Source organism: Lithobates pipiens, unplaced genomic scaffold (genome assembly GCF_037356315.1).
Source record: "Lithobates pipiens isolate NorthernLeopardFrog02 unplaced genomic scaffold, aLitPip1_a1.2 Scaffold_24, whole genome shotgun sequence".
Classification (NCBI taxonomy): Eukaryota; Metazoa; Chordata; class Amphibia; order Anura; family Ranidae; genus Lithobates; species Lithobates pipiens.
Genome location: NW_027507786.1, coordinates 24,007,522 through 24,028,616, shown reverse-complemented (window position 1 = coordinate 24,028,616; position 21,095 = coordinate 24,007,522). Strand labels below are relative to the sequence as shown.

Below are 21,095 nucleotides of genomic sequence, written 5' to 3'. Positions count from 1 at the left end.
TCTGGCACCATCTTATTTTGAAAAAAGGGTTCCACCTCCTATTTTCTTACCTTTTCAGAACAGGCTGTTGTTAGGCTTAATGACCACAGTTGTAGGCAGGACTTTCAAGCATGCCCCTTTACCTCCCCAGTGGGCAGCATTCAGCAGAGGTGATGGTGGATATGACCTCAGGGGGGCGTCATACGAATGCCGCCTCTATTTACATATTAATGGCACTGCAATTTACGTATAAATGCAGGTTATTTACTAGACATGTGCAGAGTAAAATATTTCGTTTCGGAATTTCATTTTCGTCCGAAAGCTTAATTTATTTAGTTACTCCCGAAATTCGTTTTTATTTATTTCGTTTTTCGTTCAAAAATTGCATTCGTCCGAAAATCCACATGAATTACGGTCGAATCTGTCTTGGAAGGCTTATGGTGTCTGTCGAATGTATAAAGAAGATTCGACGGAGCTAGTATATAGCATACTTTAGAACCCTATTAAAGTCTATGGGACTCCAACGTTCAAAATCTAAAGTGCTAATTTTAAAGGCTAATTTGCAAGTTACTGTCCTAAAAAGTGTTTGGGGACCCGGGTCCTGCCCCAGGGGACATGGATCAATGCAAAAAAAAGTTTTAAAAACGGCCGTTTTTTCGGGAGCAGTGATTTTAATAATGATTAAAGTGAAACAATAAAAGTGTAATATTCCTTTAAATTTCGTAGGGGGGGGTGTCTATAGTAAGCCTGTGAAGGGGCGCATGTTTCTGGGCCTTAGAACTGTCGCTGCACAAAGTGTCATTTATGCAGGAAAAAAAGTCCTTTAAAATCACTTGCAGCTATAATGAATTGTCGGCTCCCGTAATACAGAGAACAGTCATTGAAAGTCATTGATAAAAAAATAAATAAATAAATAAAAAAAAAAAGCGTGGGGGTCCCCCAAATTGAATTACCAGGCCCTTCAGGTCTGGTATGGATATTAAGGGGAACCCTGCCTCAAATTTAAGAAAAAATTTGACGTGGGGTTCCCCCTAAATATCCATAACCAGACCCTTCAGGTCTGGTATGGATATTAAGGGGAACCCCGCGTCAAATTTAAAAAAAAATTGACGTGGGGTTCCCCCTAAAAATCCATACCAGACCCTTTATCCGAGCACGCAACCTGGCAGGCCGCAGGAAAAGAGGGGGGGACGAGAGAGCGGCCCCCCCTCCCTCCTGAACCGTACCAGGCCACATGCCCTCAACATTGGGAGGATGCTTTGGGGGTCCGTGACCCCTCAAAGCACCTTGTCCCCATGTTGATGAGGAGAAGGGCCTCATCTCCACAACCCTGGCCGGTGGTTGTGGAGGTCTGCGGGCGGGGGGCTTATCAGAATCTGGAAGCCCCCTTTAACAAGGGGACCCCCAGATCCCGGCCCCCCCCCTGTTTGAAATGGTAAGGGGGTACAAAAGTACCCCTACCATTTCACAAAGAAAGTGTAAAAAAATGGTTAAATAAAACAAAGACACTTTTGAAAAATTCCTTTATTAAAAATAAAAAAATAAAAAAAAGATTCCAGCGGCGGTAATCCACTCTTGCTATCCAGCGACGGACGGTCATCTCTCCCGCGATGTCATGTCATCCAGCGCAGCGAATCCTTCGTTCTTCTGTCTCCGCAGAGGAGACAATGCAGGGATTCCGGCTGGCTGACGTTTCTTAAATACGGAGGGCGGGGCCACCCGTCACCTGACCCCGCCCCCCTCTGACGCAAGGGGAAACCCGGGGTTCCCTGTGACGTATAGGTGACCCGCACCCCTCTGATGTAACACAGGCAGGTTTCCGTTACATCAGAGGGGGGCGGGGTCACCCATACGTCACGGGGAACCCCGGGTTTCCCCTTGCGTCAGAGGGGGGCGGGGTCAGGTGACGGGTGGCCCCGCCCTCCGTATTTAAGAAACGTCAGCCAGCCGGAATCCCTGCATTGTCTCCTCTGCGGAGACAGAAGAACGAAGGATTCGCTGCGCTGGATGACATGACATCGCGGGAGAGATGACCGTCCGTCGCTGGATAGCAAGAGTGGATTACCGCCGCTGGAATCTTTTTTTTATTTTTTTATTTTTAATAAAGGAATTTTTCAAAAGTGTCTTTGTTTTATTTAACCATTTTTTTACACTTTCTTTGTGAAATGGTAGGGGTACTTTTGTACCCCCTTACCATTTCAAACAGGGGGGGGGCCGGGATCTGGGGGTCCCCTTGTTAAAGGGGGCTTCCAGATTCTGATAAGCCCCCGCCCGCAGACCTCCACAACCACCGGCCAGGGTTGTGGAGATGAGGCCCTTCTCCTCATCAACATGGGGACAAGGTGCTTTGAGGGGTCACGGACCCCCAAAGCATCCTCCCAATGTTGAGGGCATGTGGCCTGGTACGGTTCAGGAGGGAGGGGGGGCCGCTCTATCGTCCCCCCCTCTTTTCCTGCGGCCTGCCAGGTTGCGTGCTCGGATAAAGGGTCTGGTATGGATTTTTAGGGGGAACCCCACGTCAATTTTTTTTTAAATTTGACGCGGGGTTCCCCTTAATATCCATACCAGACCTGAAGGGTCTGGTTATGGATATTTAGGGGGAACCCCACGTCAAATTTTTTCTTAAATTTGAGGCAGGGTTCCCCTTAATATCCATACCAGACCTGAAGGGCCTGGTAATTCAATTTGGGGGACCCCCACGCTTTTTTTTTTTATTTATTTATTTATTTTTTTATCAATGACTTTCAATGAGTGTTCTCTGTATTACGGGAGCCGACAATTCATTATAGCTGCGAGTGATTTTAAAGGACTTTTTTTCCTGCATAAATGACACTTTGTGCAGCGACAGTTCTAAGGCCCAGAAACATTCGCCCCTTCACAGGCATACTATAGACAACCCCCCCCTACGAAATTTAAAGGAATATTACACTTTTATTGTTTCACTTTAATCATTATTAAAATCACTGCTCCCGAAAAAACGGCCGTTTTTAAAACTTTTTTTTGCATTGATCCATGTCCCCTGGGGCAGGACCCGGGTCCCCAAACACTTTTTAGGACAGTAACTTGCAGAATCTTTTCTCTCCGTCAAATCTTTTCTCTGTCGAATATTTTCTCTATATAATCTTGGATAATAGAGGTAAGGTTAGGCACATTCGAACACAGGTTCTATAGACACAGATTGTTATCGTCAGAGTCATGTCGAATCTCCTATTCTATATCGAACTGTTGTAACAACGAAAACGAAAATAAAGCATTTATTATGTCGGATCTTTCGTTTTTCGGATTTTGTGCTTTCGTTATCGTTTGTCAAAACGAAAACGAAAATAGCTGAAATTCGGACGAAAATGCATTCGGACGAAAACGAATGCACATGTCTATTATTTACATGTAAACACGGGGCCTGCAAGAGAGTGAATAGGGCAGATCTGGGCAGCATTAGTAACAGCACTTCACACTGAGCTATCGGGACACAGCACGGGATTAAAACTTTAAGGGACAAGGGAATTTAAACCAGGATAGTTGGCAAGAATGAGGCAGCTGCTTTGGGCCCCACAACAATGATGTGATCCAGGGCAGCTTCCCCTTTTGCCTTGCCTGAACTGGAGGGAATACTTCAGATGTGGCCAGACCAGAGGTTTATAAAGTGATAGGATTAGGGTTTTGTGTCTGGAGTAAATTCGCTTTTTATTGCATGCTAACATTCTGCTGGCCTTGGTAGCTGCAGCTTGACATTGCATGCCATTGCAGTGTCTGTCTTCTACTAGGACCCCCAGGTCTTTCTCCATCCTGGAATCCCCTAGGGGTTCTCCTCCTAATGAGTAACTTCATAAGATGGAGTTGTACCGAGCCTCTGGCTGAAGTCTGGTGATTGAAGTGGAGGCTGTTATCAGTGAAGTGTGAGCTGGGACAACACAGAGGGAGGCCACAGTGCTGGACAGGGGCAACTCATGTAGGAGACACGCCGGGGGACACGGGATCCTGAGATTTCACAACAGTGCGGACCTGGTCAAGGTTGGAGCTGGTGGTGGATAGGTGACAAAGTCACCATCTTGTGAGTAGCTGAACCCCTCCATGTAGCATGCAGTAAGGGACCCGGGCCCGTATATCATGTGGGCCTCAAGTGTTTAGATCTAAGTCCTATACTGTAACCCTGCAGGAGATGCTACAACAACCAGGGGGATGGTGAGTGAAGGCTTCATAGCCCTCCATTCATGCATATGTTGCAGAAAACCGAATTGAGTGTGGTCTGTGGACTGTATATGGGCAGAGCAGCGAGACCCCAAATAGCCCTGTGTTATAGTAGGCCTCCTAGTGGTTTATGTGGCAATTCAGTTGCAGTTTGGGCCTGCCTACCCACACTGTACAATCGGAGTGTAATGTGTGTGAGGTCAGCTTAAAGAGGAAGTAAACCCTGATGAGTGTTACTTCCTCTTTCATTCCCTGCAAAGGTAAAGCATAATGGACTACTATGCATCACATCGCATCACATTGCATCATATCACATTGCATCACATAGTAGTCCATTATGTGTCACTTACTTAACACAGGAGCCAGCGAAGTCACCGCTGTCCCCTGTAGTCCGGCGCATCCATCTTCTCGGTGGGTCTTGCCGCTCTGCCCCTGTCATTGGGCGAAGCCGCGATGACGTCACTCCCACGCATGCGCACGGGAGCCGCCCCTCGTGGCATATCGCCGTAGACAGTGGTGCCTGTCTTTCGGCAAATATCTCCTAAACGTGTAGGTTTAGGAGATATTTCTTGGACCTCCAGGTAAGCCTTAATCTAGGCCTTAATCTAGGCTTACCTGTAGGTCAAAGTTGGTTGTAAGGGTTTACAGCCACTTTAAAGGTAGGAAAGCGGACTCCAAAACAAAAGAAATGTGACAGATTCCAGCATCAAAGGCACCAACTGGGGTGTGTGAGGGGCTTAGCAAACATCAGAATTACCAAACATAGAGGGTCTGCATGCTACAAAACCTCCCCCCAATCTCTGAATCACTCCCCTTTATAAAAAGCAAATCATTCCGCCCTCCACCTTGCAGTGGGGTAGGTGGAGGGGAGTCCTGGCAGTGTGAGAACCAGAAGCAAAACAGATTCCAAAACCAACATAAAAGAGAGGAAAAGTTACCATCACTTACCTGACACCTGCAGAGTAGCTCTACCTTCTGCTAAATCCGGAGTGTTAAACACTTGACAAGTGTATTCCCCCTCATCCGAGAACTGGACCCGAGAGAGGCGGAGCTCCGCATTTCTATTCCGGATCTCCATCGGCTTCATGGAGGACCCCGGTCTGTAGGACCTCTCCTTTCCATCAATATTTTCATACACATTGTACTCAGTGCCGTTCTCCGATCTCCTTTTCCATATTATTGAAATGGGTTTCCCGATATTTACATCAGATATATCACAGGGAATGGTGACATTCTCATCCCTCAGTACTGGCAGGAGTGACGTCCTCGTTGTCACCTTCAGAGCCCCTATAAATAGAAAATAATTATTGTACCAAAAACTGAGGAAATAAATATCAGAGACATTCTGTACACCTACCGCTCTTCTCACCATCCATGTAATGTGTCATATTCCCTGTAGGGGGCGACACCGGTGTCTGACCCAATCCAATATCCCTGACCCTCATTCACCAAACCAATCAAATAAGAACAATCTGTATTACAAACTGGAGTCCACAATGACGGCTTTAACTTCCCACTGTCATATCCCCCACACTCCTCTCCTGTACATAGTGCCCACTGTCATATCCCCCACACTCCTCTCCTGTACATAGTGCCCACTGTCATATCCCCCACACTCCTCTCCTGTACATACCGCCCACTGTCATATCCCCCACACTCCTCTCCTGTACATAGTGCCCACTGTCATATCCTCCACACTCCTCTCCTGTACATACCGCCCACTGTCATATCCCCCATACTCCTCTCCTGTACATAGTGCCCACTGTCATATCCCCCACACTCCTCTCCTGTACATACCGCCCACTGTCATATCCCCTACACTCCTCTCCTGTACATACTGTCCACTGTCATATCCCCCACAATCCTCTCCTGTACATACCACCAACTGTCATATCCTCCACACTCCTCTCCTGTACATAGTGCCCACTGTCATATCCTCCACACTCCTCTCCTGTACATAGTGCCCACTGTCATATCCTCCACACTCCTCTCCTGTACATACCACCAACTGTCATATCCTCCACACTCCTCTCCTGTACATAGTGCCCACTGTCATATCCCCCATACTCCTCTCCTGTACATAGTGCCCACTGTCATATCCCCCACACTCCTCTCCTGTACATACCGCCCACTGTCATATCCCCTACACTCCTCTCCTGTACATACTGTCCACTGTCATATCCCCCACAATCCTCTCCTGTACATACCACCAACTGTCATATCCTCCACACTCCTCTCCTGTACATAGTGCCCACTGTCATATCCTCCACACTCCTCTCCTGTACATAGTGCCCACTGTCATATCCTCCACACTCCTCTCCTGTACATACCACCAACTGTCATATCCTCCACACTCCTCTTCTGTACATAGTGTCCACTGTCATACCCTCCACACTCCTCTCCTGTACATACCACCAACTGTCATATCCTCCACACTCCTCTTCTGTACATAGTGTCCACTGTCATACCCTCCACACTCCTCTCCTGTACATACTGTCCACTGTCATATCCTCCACACTCCTCTCCTGTACATACCACCAACTGTCATATCCTCCACACTCCTCTCCTGTACATAGTGCCCACTGTCATACCCTCCACACTCCTCTCCTGTACATACTGTCCACTGTCATATCCTCCACACTCCTCTCCTGTACATACCACCAACTGTCATATCCTCCACACTCCTCTCCTGTACATACCACCCACTGTCATACCCTCCACACTCCTCTCCTGTACATACTGTCCACTGTCATATCCTCCACACTCCTCTCCTGTACATACCGCTCACTGTCATACCCTCCACACTCCTCTCCTGTACATACCGCCCACTGTCATACCATCCACACTCCTCTCCTGTACATAGAGCCCACTGTCATACCCTCCACACTCCTCTCCTGTACATACCGCCCACTGTCATACCCTGGCAGGTCAGGAAAGGATGGGATAAGGATAACAGGGCACCTCCCCCCTCCCCAAAGCATACCAGGCCACATGTCCTCAACATGTGGAGGGTTCCTTGCCATTGGGAATCCTTTTCTTTTGTAGACTATTTAAAGCCCCCTTTAATTATAATGGGGCCCCAGATACTTCTCCACCATATGACCGGGCACCCCCACAAACAAAAATATGTTAAAAAGTAAATGCACCACATTTAAATACCCCAAACAATATCCCTCAGTCCAAATCCGGTGATGCAGACCAATCGGAATGAAGGATGTCTGACAATGTCACTTGAGACTCCACCCCTCTATTGACATTTCACGGCGGGAAGCGGGGGAAGTTGTCATTGGAAGCAGATGGTGTCGGTGGGATTTCTCTATGGTTGGGTCGGTAGCGGTGTGGATGACGGCGGTGGATCTGCCTCCCTGGATGTCACGGCCGATGAAGGATTTACAGGAGGTGAGATTTCTTTTTATTCTTTAACCACTTCCTGCCCAGCCTAAAGTCAATTGGGGGGGGGGGGGGTGGATGCACTTCAATCATCACGGCACCATGGTTGATATGGTGTCAGGGTGATTGAGGCGCATTGTTTCTATTGTTACATTCTGATATATAATGAAGTGATTCAGCTCACCATAATGCAGAATTAGTGGGAGCCCTGAGCGTGTCGCCTGCCACATCTCCTGCCACCAGATGTAGATTGTCACTTGCCACCATCTCCTGGCACCAGATGTGGATGATCGCTTGCCACATCATCTGCCACTATTTGCGGACTGTCCCTTGCCATGCCAGCCAGCGCCACCAAAATGTGCATCATGGGCCCTGGGCAAAGTAATGCATTGGGGCCCCTAAAAGCCTGCCCCAATTTACACTCTCTCAAGTAGGGATGGGCCACACGGACCGTTCGGTCCGGAACAGAACGTCTGAACACCTAGAAAGTTCTGACCCGAATAACGAACCCCAATTAAAGTCAATGGGACCCAAACGTCTAAAATCAAAAGTGCCCCATTTGAAGGCTTAAATGCAAGTAATTGGGCATCCAATTGTTATAGGGGTCCAGGTCCCGCCCGGGGGGACATGTAGCAACAAAAAAAAGTTTGTAAAAAACGTCATTTTTAAAAGAGCAGTGATATTATGATTTTTAAAGTGCAAGCATAAAAATGAAAAATTCCTTCCAATATAGTGCCTGGGGGTCCCCTTAGTCTACCTGTAAAGTGGCACATCTGTACCATATATAGAATATACTGCAGCAATAATTGAATTTATAAAGCCAAAATAAAAAATATTACATTTTTTCCTGCAAGCTTCCTTTCATTTTCTCAGCAACATCTGGGGAGCCGGTGTGTATGATGAGACCACAAAGTAGATCACTGGGAACAAGATTAGAGATTTTTTGGATACATTCTGGTGTCACTTTGGATAGAATTAACAGGTGCAGAAAAATTGGTCTTTGGGTGTCATGGCGCCTTCCCACCGTAACCCTATAGAGGTAATCTCAATGAAAGCAAGAATTGGCCTTGCTGTAAAAAATTGCAATGATGTCCACCTGTCAAACAGGTGCTGAAAAATTGATCTTTGGGTGTTAATTGTGCCCATGAAACACCAAAAACATTCTTCCAGATGAAATAATTGAACACCCTCAAAGCTAGGCAGACACGAAGTCCTGCAGAGATTCCACATCCCAAAAAGACTTAATCAGTGACATCGGCATCAGGGGCGTCATAGTTGGTAATCCAGGACTGATTCGTTTTTATAAAAGTCAAACGGTCCACGGAGTCTGTGGACAGACGCGTTCTATGATCAGTAACCAAAACATCCTGCAGCACTGAATGCCCGTTCTGAAAGCACGCTGAATGCAGGGCAGCCTGACAACTCAATAGTAAGTTCTGGTCAGTGGTCTATTCTCATGACCCAGTAAGTCAGTGGATCGTCAGCTGGAAAGCTCTCCATCTCTGTTTTGGCCCCGAGGTAATCGTCCACCATGTGATGCAGACGCTGCTGATGGGATGTGGAGGCTGACAGCCCTGGGTGGCGAGGAGTAAAAAAATTGTGAACTGTCTCACTTAGGCGGACGCCTTCTCCAACGCTCCTTTCTTGACCAACCGAAGAATCAAAATGATGTTTTCCACCGCACTGTAACTTACTAGAGTCAGGAAAAACGTTCAATGAAATCCTCTTTAATGTGTCCTCAAGAGATCTTATCCTCTGCACTCTCTGTGGGGACGAGATGAGTTCAGAGAACTTCCCCTTATAAAGGTGGTCCAGGAGGGTTGCCAACCAGTAATTATCCTTCTCCTTTATGCCACGTAGTCTTGGCTCCTTTCGCAGGCTTTGAAGCATAAGTGTCATGGAGGTACTGCGCATGGCTCTGCAACTGGCCACGGACGCACGGGTCCATTGGGATATGTTCCAGCCCACAGCCATTTACCAGTGAATAGACGTGCGCCAATGCGCGTGCGCAGATCGCAGACGCATGCACAGTAACGCAGCTTTGGCGCCCAGTGATCTTTAAAAGGAGCCTCTTCAGAATGCATCCTTGCTGTCTGATCTGCAGCTCATCCTGTACCCGATCCTGCCTCTGCGCCAGTGTTACCCGGCTTTACCTGACCTCGCTGCTGTCTCCAGTCCTGACCCCTTGGCTTGCCTTTGACCTGTTCAGTGTTCCTGTTGTTTAATCTCCAGTTGCCGATCCTGCCTGAACCTGGCCATTCTCTGCCTGCTGCTTCTGTCTGATCCGCTGCTGTGACCTGGCTTGTCTGACCCTGCACCTGCTTACATCCGTGCCTACAAGTCCTGCATCAGTGTGCATCTGCCTATATTCCTGCATCCGTGTGCATCTGCCTATATTCCTGCATCCGTGTGCATCTGCCTATATTCCTGCATCCGTGTGCATCTGCCTACTACTTCTCAGTGTTCCTGCATCCGCAGCAATCAAGCCTGTTCCTGTCTCTGCCAAGTGGATACCATATTCTGCCAAGCAGACCCTGCAGGCTCTCCTACCCCGCTGTGCTCCGAAGGTCACTGTTCCCACTCCAGTGAACCCGGAACCAGAGTTGTATGAGAGGTCTCCCTCTGCACATCAGGCTCACCTCCAAGGTACGTGTCAATGAGGTTGCCCATGCGCCTCAAGTTTGCAGAGGCTTGAAAAGCAGACTCCTCGGGGTCACTCAGGATGACAGCATGTGGAACTTGCTCCTCCCAGCCACGTACTACTCCCAAGGGTCTTGGGGTTGGAAAGCCATCGCTTACAGATTGACACATGACTTCCTCTTCTTCAAAGCCTATGAAAGTGCGAGAATCCTCCTCCCCTCTCTCCTCCTGTGTGTTCTGTGACATAGGAATGATGGTGTCTGCATAAAGTGGGCCTTGAGAGGAAAGGATGTCCTCCTGATGCTCTGCCTCCAGTGCCCTGTCCATAATGCCACGCAGAGTCTGCTCCAGCAGGAACACAACAGGGATTGTGTCACTGAGGCATGCATTGTCACTGCTCACCATCCTTGTGGCCTCCTCAAATGATGACAATACAGCGCATGCAAGGTGGCCTGAGCCTGTGGTTGTGCCGTACTGGCACATGTACTCGTTGATGCCCTCTGCTGCATGTATAGCCGCTGCAGCATTCCCAAAGTTGAGTTCCACCTGGTGGGCATGTCAAAAATCAGGTGGTTTACAGGTAGGTATAATTCCCGCTGAATTTCAGCCAACCAAGGACTGGCTGTATATGACCACCTGAAATGGCTACAGACTCTTCTGGCCTGCTTTAGTACATCTTGCAAACCTGGGTACGTATTTAGGAAACGCTGCACCACCAAATTGAGGACATGTGCCAGCATGGCACATGTGCCAACTTTCCCTGTCTAAGGGCGGACAGGAGGTTTAAGCCATCATCGGACACCATCTGACTCCAGCTGGAGTGGTGTGAACCACCTCTGGGCCCGTCCTTGCAGAGCTGAAAGAATCTCTGCTCCGGTGTGGTTCCTGTCCCCTAAACACACCAGCTGAAGCACTGCATGGCACCTTATAGCCTGACTCAGGGAAAAGTCAATTTGAACGCTTAGGGGGTACCCGATTTTCATAGGACAATTCTGCAGAGGAGGGCGTGGAGGTGGCAGAGGTGGAGGAGGAGGGAGTAGAGCTCACAGGTCTGGCATCATTGCCACTAGCTTTATGGAGATGTGGGGGCACAACAAGCTGCAGCACTGAGCCCTGTTCTGCATCCTTTCGAGTTGCAAACAACGTTACCCAGTGTGCTGTGAACAAAATATATCATCCCTGCCCATGCTTGCTGGACCACGTGTCAGCAGTAAGGTGGATTTTATGGCTGACTGCCTTGCCCAACGATGCCAGAACATTCCCTTCCACGTGATGGTAGAGAGATGGAACGGCCTTACGTTATAAGTAGACTGAGAACCTGCCATGGTGGTACAGCACATTGTGCAAATTCACGGAAGGGGGCAGAATCCACCAGGCTGAAAGGCAGAAGTTGGAGAGCTAACAGCTTTGACAAGCTTGCATTCAGGCACTGGGCATGTGGGTGGCAGGGACTGTGGTTTTCTTTTCCATTGCAGAAGATGGGGCAGAGAAATTTGCCGGCTACAGTCTACAGCTGGTGGTGTGCTGCTGGATAGATTTGTGCCCCTTTTGTGTGGCTTTTAGGTGCTTTTGCCAAAGGGCTGAGTGGTTGGATGTTAAATGCCTTGTTAGGCATATGCTACCCAAATGGTTGGCGTTTTGTCATGTTTGATGTGCCTGAGACACAGTTTGCAGATAGCGACAGTGCGATCTGCTGCAGATGGGCTGAAAAAGGCCCAGACAGCGGAGCTGTGGGGAGGGGGCCGGGGGATAACAGCTGCAGAATGTGATGGAATAGGGTGGCTGCTCTCTACGCTTTCTTGATGCCGACCTCCTTGGGGTTGTGCCGCCTCACCTTCAGTTTCCTCCTCTGCTCTATCTGGCACCCGAGTCATATCAGTGAACTCACCATCATCACCATCTCCTCCATCTTCATCATCACCACTGGAGACAGCTTGGCAATATGCTGCCGCTTGGGAACATAAATGCCAATTTGTCTACCAGTGTTCCTCCTTCTCACTAGGCTCATGTTCCTCTCATCCTCAACCTCAGAACCAACATCTGAATCCAGCAATCGCCGGGCATCATAAAGGAGCGAGTGGCTGACGCTGTGGTCAAATAACTCATCTGATTCCTCAATGGCTGATGTTGGGGGTATGGCGGGAATAGATGTGGACAAGGGGGCAGGTTTATCAACTCTGGCAACTGCAGGGGACGGCACACTTGTCTCTGCTTGTGTGACGGAGGATGAGGAGGATGAGGAAGGTTTAGTAAGCCAGTCCACCCCCTCCTCTGCATGCTGGGGCTTAATAGCAGGGCAAACTCACTAAACAGAGGAAATGATGACCTGCCCGAGGACTGACCACCACGTCCACCTTTGCCTGTGGACACATTTGTTGCCGGCCCCCTTACAGTGCCAAGGAAACGTCTGCCTCTCCTTGTTGTCCTCCCAGACATTATAAAAGAAAATGTAAAGGAGAAGTTGAAATCTGTATGTAGACGCACTTTAATCAATGTAAAGAGGTGTTTGGTACCTTTCAATTTGAGTACTCACACTACACAGACACACTTCACGGATACAATATAATATACTGCAATATAATGCATCAAAATGTACAATGATGCACAGAACTATATGGCGTTAAACTTGCAGAAATGCACAGAACTATATGGCGTTAAACTGGCAGTAATCCACACAGTGAGAGACTATCCATCATTCCCGCATATCCTGGGTCCGCCGTGACCACCTATGCTTCAGTATGAGTTATTCAAGAGTGCTGTGACTTTTTATATTTGGCGTATTTATTCATCCTTTGATGTGAGTGCAATGTGAGAGGTTTTTTATGTGTGATTAAAAAGTTTTATACTGTATCACGCTATGGAAGCAAATCTTTTCTTTGTTTCATGAGAGCATCTATGAGAACAGCCGTGGCATCTATGGGAACAGCCGTGGCATCTATGGGAACAGCTGTGGCATTTATGGGAACAGCCGTGGTATCTATGGGAACAGCTGTGGCATTTATGGGAACAGCCGTGGTATCTATGGGAACAGCCGTGGCATCTATGGGAACAGCCGTGGCACCAGCCCTGTATTTTGAATTGGAAATTTGGATATCCCATTTAAACCCTGTAAAGGGGAAAAGCACATCCAGCCAAACAGGAAAGTGTGCGGCGTATACAGCGGGTGAGTGTAACCACATGAGGGGAGAGGAGTCACATCTAGAGCGGTGTGGTGGAGGAGTGGAGAAGTAATCTGCTGTTTGTTCAAGAGACAAGAGACACGGGTTAATCGTTTTTTTCACTGTTTCTTCACTATCTCATTATTTGGATTATGATCTGAAGATTCAACGTATGGACTATGATTTTACTGGGATACATTACATTATGTTATCAGGAAGTTTCACAGCGGTGATTGTAACAATTTTTTTAGGAAGTGGACATTGTCTGATAGAACTTGAAACAATTCACTTGATTCTCGTTCTCTGTTTATTTATTTTCAGTGTTGAACAATATTTAGTCACAGGGTGATTTGTTTCAACTGATTGTATATATTTGCCATCACTATTCATCCGGTGACATGCACTATACAATCATTTGTGTTCATTGATTTTGATAGTTATTTTCTCTATTTTTGTATGCACAGGGCGGGGTTTGCACAGGGCGGGGTTTGCACAGGGCGGGGGGTTTGCACAGGGCGGGGTCTGCACAGGGCGGGGTTTGCACAGGGCGGGGTCTGCACAGGGCGGGGTCTGCACAGGGCGAGGTTTGCACAGGGCGGGGTTTGCACAGGGCGGGGTCTGCACAGGGCGGGGTTTGCACAGGGCGGGGTTTGCACAGGGCGGGGTCTGCACAGGGCGGGGTCTGCACAGGGCGGGGTCTGCACAGGGCGAGGTCTGCACAGGGCGGGGTCTGCACAGGGCGGGGTCTGCACAGGGCGAGGTTTGCACAGGGCGGGGTCTGCACAGTGTAGTAACATTTAGTAATTCATGTTCACTGTTGTGGATTTGTATTATATTCAGCGCTGCTTATTCTATCGTTTGGATAAGGATTATTGTACACAAGTAATCCACACTAACAGATTTCTGTAAATTCAACATATATCCCATGCTAACTCATTTTAGAGACAAAATAAATATATGGAACAAACTTAAAATGTCACTGGCGGGAAAGGCAAACCTCATCAAGATGATACTGATGCCGCAGTTTCTTTACATGCTTCACAACGCACCAGTAGTCATCACACTGAAGATGTTCGGAGTGGTCAGCTCCCTGTTTAAAGAGGAAGTAAACCCTGATGGGTGTTACTTCCTCTTTCATTCCCTGCAAAGGTAAAGCATAATGGACTTCTATGCATCGCATCCCATCGCATCACATTGTAGTCCATTATGTGTCACTTACCTGACACAGGAGCCAGCCAAGTCGCCGCTGTCCCCTGTAGTCCGGAGCCTCCATCTTCTCGGAGGGTCTCGCTGCTCCGCCGCTGTTATTCAGCGAAGCCGCGATGACATCACTCCCGCGCATACGCAAGGGAGCCGCCACTCACGGCATATCGCCGCTGACCGCGGCACGCTCAGTACGCCTGCACGCTGCTGTCTACACCGAATGCGCTGTAGACAGCGGTGCCTGTCTTTCAGCAAATATCTCCTAAACCGTGTAGGTTTAGGAGATATTTCTTGGACCTACAGGTAAGCCTTAATCTAGGCTTTAATCTAGGCTTACCTGTAGGTCAAAGTGTGCTGTAAGGGTTTACAACCACTTTAAGCTGTTGCTGTGGCACACCAAGCCCCCCAGAATTAAACTGGAGGAATTGCAATACCGGAAGGGGGGGGGTCACCCTGCCCAACCCTTGGATATACTATCTGGCCGCACAGCTACAAGACCTGATAGGGGCCATGACTCCCACACCGGGGGGCTCATCTGCTAGACTCATGCTACTCGGCTCAGGGGTGGAATCCATACTCAAGGGACTAGAAGCCCAACAATTCCAAAAGCCCAAAAAAACTAATGCCCATGTATGCACTCCTTCAGAAGGTGTGGAACAAAACGAAACAATTACAAAACGTAACAGGATTCACAGCCTATAGTCCGATCCGGGGAAAAAAAACATATGTAGAACCAGCCACGATTCAACAGGGACCCAGGCGGATCCCCATGGGTATAACTCACATGACGCATAACTTTCACAGCGGGGCCTTGCTCTCTTTTAAAGACTTACAATCCAAATATACACTGCCCCTTAACATGCTCTTTTACTACCTACAACTTCAACATGCCGTTAGGGCACATGGGGAAGCCATGGAGTGGAGTCAGTCCCCCACTCCGGTCTTTCACATGCTACAAGATACATCTGACATAAAAAGCATAATCTCCCAATGTTACAACAGGCTATTGTCGTAATTTCTAGAAGGACACCCCATGAAGGCAACTACACAATGTCACAATGGCGGGTGGAAATGCCCCCCTGGGATGTGGGAAGGCGGCTGTCCTCGGTATGGAGTCCCGGGTGGAAATGCCCCCCTGGGATGTGGGAAGGCGGCGGTCCTCGGGATGGAGTCCCGGGTGGAAATGCCCCTCCTGGGCTGTGGGAAGGCGGCTGTCCTCGGGATGGAGTCCCGGGTGGAAATGCCCCCCTGGGATGTGGGAAGGCGGCTGTCCTTGGGATGGAGTCCCGGGTGGAAATGCCCCCCCCCGGGATGTGGGAAGGCGGCTGTCCTCGGGATGGAGTCCCAGGTGGAAATGCCCCCCTGGGATGTGGGAAGGCGGCTGTCCTCGGGATGGAGTCCTGGGTGGAAATGCCCCCCCCCCGGGATGTGGGAAGGCGGCCGTCCTCGGGATGGAGTCCCGGGTGGAAATGCCCCTCCTGGGATGTGGGAAGGCGGCCATCCCGGGATGGAGTCCTGGGTGGAAATGCCCCCCCCCGGGATGTGGGAAGGCGGCCGTCCTCGGGATGGAGTCCCGGGTGGAAATGCCCCTCCTGGGATGTGGGAAGGCGGCCATCCCGGGATGGAGTCCAGGGTGGAAATGCCCCTCCTGGGTTGTGGGAAGGCGGCTGTCCTCGGGATGGAGTCCCGGGTGGAAATGTCCCTCCTGGGATGTGGGAAGGCGGCTGTCCTCGGGATGGAGTCCCGGGTGGAAATGCCCCTCTGGGGTGTGGGAAGGTGGCTGTCCTCAGGATGGAGTCCCGAGTGGAAATGCCCCCCAGGGATGTGGGAAAGCGGCTGTCCTCGGGATGGAGTCCCGGGTGGAAATGCCCCTCCTGGGATGTGGGAAGGCGGCGGTCCTCGGGATGGAGTCCCGGGTGGGAATGCCCCCCAGGGATGTGGGAAAGCGGCTGTCCTCAGGAACCCGAGAACCTGAGAACCTGAGAACCCGAGAACTGAGAACCTGAGAACCCGAGAACTGAGAACCTGAGAACCAGAGAACCTGAGAACCCAGAACCCGAGAACTGAGAACCTGAGAACCCGAGAACTGAGAACCTGAGAACCCGAGAACTGAGAACCTGAGAACCAGAGAACCTGAGAACCCGAGAACCCGAGACCTGAGAACCTGAGAACCCGAGAACCCGAGAACCGAGAACCTGAGAACCTGAGAACCCGAGAACCTGAGAACCCAGAACCCGAGAACCGAGGCACCACAGGAGGTCCAGGGAGCACAACTACAAAATCAAAACTTTGTTGAACCAATATGCAAGAAAAATATACAAAGAAATAGTAAATGGAAAGTGACAAATGCCGGAGATCAGCATTCACTACTCGCCATTTACTACTTATCTGAATGTTTCTATAAAGTATCAATTTTGTAATCCAACTTCCTGGACCCCCTGCGGTGCCTCGGTTCTCAGTTTCTCGGTTCTCAGTTTCTCGGCCTGTTTGCAGTTTCTGTTTTGGTGACTGATCTCCTCTGTAATGCAGCCAGATAGTGACCTTCCCATCTACTTACATTGTAGTACCTGAATCTGCAACTACTACCCCCACCATACACAACTATCACCAATTACTACACACACACGGAACTACACCCACCTACCTGTCCTATTCTACAATAATCACCCACCGCCCGGTCACCGTCTACACTGATATCACCCACACACAGTGTAGGGCAGTACAAGGGGACTTACCTGTGACAGTGAAGAGGGGGAGGAGTATGTAGAGGATATTTGGGGGTCTCATTGTCTCCAGAATTCGGGTTCCACCCTAAAATAACATGGCTGAGTATTCCTCATCGGGAGGGAAATTACTTTCAGTTTTAAAGAACTGACACTTCCTGGAGAGCGGAAAATAACCCCCACCATCCGGAGAGAGGAGGCCGAGTTCGCCACCTGGAGGACAGAGAGAGGTACTGCATAGTGACACTGATCATATATATATATATATATATATATATTCTGACACTGATCATATATACATATATATATATATATATACTCAGTAACTCGAGAGACCAACAACAGATCCACTTGAATGGATTTTATTTGTAAAACGTAGACAATGAACAGTCTCTTTAATTGGGATCAGAGGGTTGGAAAGGAAATTCAGGTTCTCTTAGGCTGGGTTCACACCGCTGCGGGGGGGAGATCCGGATGTGATTCGCACCGCACTGCAGATCACATCCGATCTCCGTAGCGATGCGAGTTCAGCCATACAGATAGTATACAGATAGTATACAGATAGTATGGCTGAATTCGCATCGCTCCCGCAGCAAACTCGCACGGGACCCTTTTTTTGGTCCGCAACAGAATCGGATCGCATGGGGGGGTTCACACCATGCGATCCGATTCCTGTGCGAGTCGGCAGATCGCACTGCGATATGCGGACGGATCTGGGGGTGTCATTAACATATCATTGACACTCCCAGCCGTCCGCATAGGGCAGTGTGAACTGCCGGCGGGAGTCATGCGATGTGGGAAAACGCCGCGCATTCGCGGCGTTCCCGCATCGCTATAGTGTGAACCTGGCCTTAGTGTCAAAGTCACACCATTGAAGAACTCTCTTACTTTGACTGCATCCAGAGAACAGCCAATCACAGCTGGAGGATCACTCAGGTTGGACAGTCCGTCTCTCACAAGGTCTCGCAGCCAACAAGGAGCTTCCTCAGGAACAAAGTCTTTGTCACAGACGTTGTTGTAGAACATGAAGGGAAACTAAACTTGAAAACACTCGTGTGATATCCGGATCTCTCAGCCAGCTGGCGATATCCACAAGACCCAGTGGCGGAATTATAGGAGTCGCCAAGATCGCCATGGCGACCGGGCCCCTTGTACTTCTGCGATAGGAGGGAAGGCTGAGAGGAGCTCCACAATCATCAGCCGAACTGAAATCAGCTCTGTGCGGGAGCTCCTCACATTAGGCTTAGTGAAAGCAGTGTGTGCTCTTTGTCTCCCCCTAGAGTGCAGTACCCGCCAGGAAGAGGTAAATGTCTGCCGTTTTTTTTTAATAAGCCTATCTACTGTATTTGTGTTTGTATGTATGTGTGTGAGCATGCTTGTATGTATGTGTGTGAGCATGCTTGTATGTATGTGTGTGAGCATGCTTGTATGTATGTGTGTGAGCATGCTTGTATGTATGTGTGTGAGCATGCTTGTATGTATGTGTGTGAGCATGCTTGTATGTATGTGTGTAAGCATGCTTGTGTGTGTGTGTGTGTGTGAGCATGCTTGTATGTGTCTGTGAGCATGCTTGTATGTTTGTGTGTGTGTGAGCATGCATGTATGTGTGTGTGTGAGCATGCTTGTATGTATGTGTGTGAGCATGCTTGTATGTATGTGTGTGAGCATGCTTGTATGTGCGTGTAAGCATGCTTGTGTGTGTGTGTGTGAGCATGCTTGTATGTATGTGTGTGAGCATGCTTGTATGTATGTGTGTGAGCATGCTTGTATGTATGTGTGTGAGCATGCTTGTATGTATGTGTGTGAGCATGCTTGTATGTATGTGTGTAAGCATGCTTGTATGTATGTGTGTGAGCATGCTTGTATGTATGTGTGTGAGCATGCTTGTATGTATGTGTGTGAGCATGCTTGTATGTATGTGTGTGAGCATGCTTGTATGTATGTGTGTGAGCATGCTTGTATGTGCGTGTAAGCATGCTTGTGTGTGTGTGTGTGTGTGAGCATGCTTGTATGTGTCTGTGAGCATGCTTGTATGTTTGTGTGTGTGTGAGCATGCATGTATGTGTGTGTGTGAGCATGCTTGTATGTATGTGTGTGAGCATGCTTGTATGTATGTGTGTGAGCATGCTTGTATGTGCGTGTAAGCATGCTTGTGTGTGTGTGTGTGAGCATGCTTGTATGTGTCTGTGAGCATGCTTGTATGTGTGTGTGTGTGTGAGCATGCATGTATGTGTGTGTGTGTGAGCATGCATGTATGTGTGTGTGTGAGCATGCATGTATGTGTGTGTGTGTGTGTGAGCATGCATGTATGTGTGTGAGCATGCATGTATGCGTGTGTGTGTGAGCATGCTTGTATGTGTGTGCGTGAGCATGCTTGTATGTATGTGTGTGAGCATATATGTGTGTGAGCATTAATGTATGTATGTGCGTGTGAGCATATATGTGTGTGAGCATTAATGTATGTATGTGCGTGTGAGCATGCTTGTATGTGTGTGCGTGAGCATGCTTGTATGTATGTGTGTGTGAGCATATATGTGTGTGAGCATTAATGTATGTATGTGCGTGTGAGCATATATGTGTGTGAGCATTAATGTATGTATGTGCGTGTGAGCATGCTTGTATGTGTGTGAGCATGCTTGTATGTGTGTGTGTGTGAGAGCATGCATGTATGTATGTGTGTGTGTGTGTGTGTGTTCATATTTGTATGTGTATGTATGCATGTGTGTGTGCATGTGTTTATCAGTGGCGGTGCATCCAAAAGGGTGCACAGGTTCCACCCCCTCTATGACCAATGGATAGATTCATGCATAGCATAGCATGAATCTATCCATGGCCACCCCCATATTTAGGTGTTTGGTTCCTTTTGGGGTGCCGGGTGCCTGAATTACAGCGGTGGGGGGTGTTTTTGCAGAGCCTGATTAGAGCCATGGGCTATAATAGGCTTCAAAATAGGTGAACTGCGAGCGCCATGCTTGACGCTCACAGTCTACCCAGCCAGGTGTGTTAGAAAAGTGAATTAATATTCACTTTCCTAACACTGAACTGCCTCTCCACCAATCACGTGTGCGGGTCTTTTACCCATCACTTGATTGGCTGAAACGATAGACACAGCTATTGGACGCCCATCAGGAGGAGAGGACGGGAGATGAGGATGGCAGTAGCTGCATGGAGGACCCCGCTCATGGCCGTTACCCGCTGCCCCACCAAGACAGGGTAAGTGGCGGGCAGACAGTGAGCGGGCAGTGGGGATTCACAGTGGCAGCATTTGATGGGCACAGTGGCGGCATTTGATGGGCACAGCGGTGGCATTTGATGGGCACAGCGGTGGCATTTGATGGTACAGTGGCAGAGTTTGATGGGCACAGTAGTGACATTTGATGGTACAGTGGTGGCGTTTGATGGGCACAGTGGCTGTAATTGATGTTTTTTAAATCGGTTCCTTTATATGCAGCCACCCACTTGGGACTGGGCCCTGGTGTTCCACCATCGGGCTTGGAGAAAAGAGCCCTGTCCGGAGGTCGGGCCCGCCATAGTTTCCTGCATCGGGGCCCTGAAGGTTCTAGTTACGCCACTGACAAGACCGGATTCTCTTGGGTACTTCAGCCCTCCCAGGTTCATGGTCTTCTTCTGAAGAGTCCTCCCCTGGAATGCTTGAAGTACACGGGCTCTCTCCTGAATTGGAGACGGCACCCATCCACCTCAGAATCAAGATCGGGTGGATCCGCACCCCAGGCCACAGCCTTCCTGGGGGCTGGTCAGGAGGACCAGGACCAAGTAGTCAGTATATCATTCTGGACCGGAACCCCGAACCCCG

The 21,095-nt window shown here is 49.0% G+C and overlaps 1 protein-coding gene across 1 annotated transcript in view; it reads right to left on the bottom strand.

The window, feature by feature from the left end:
- The window catches only part of LOC143929725 (hemicentin-1-like), a 106,433-nt gene extending 88,979 nt beyond the window's left edge, over nt 1-17,454 (bottom strand). Inside the window, exons 1-2 of the mRNA XM_077453697.1 lie at nt 17,294-17,454; nt 5,116-5,454 (exon numbers count right to left, since the gene is read on the bottom strand). Coding sequence (XP_077309823.1) covers nt 5,116-5,454; nt 17,294-17,345 — 391 coding nt within the window. The 5' untranslated portion in view covers nt 17,346-17,454. The remainder of the gene's footprint in view (nt 1-5,115; nt 5,455-17,293) is intronic.
- Between the last annotated feature and the right edge of the window lie 3,641 nt (nt 17,455-21,095).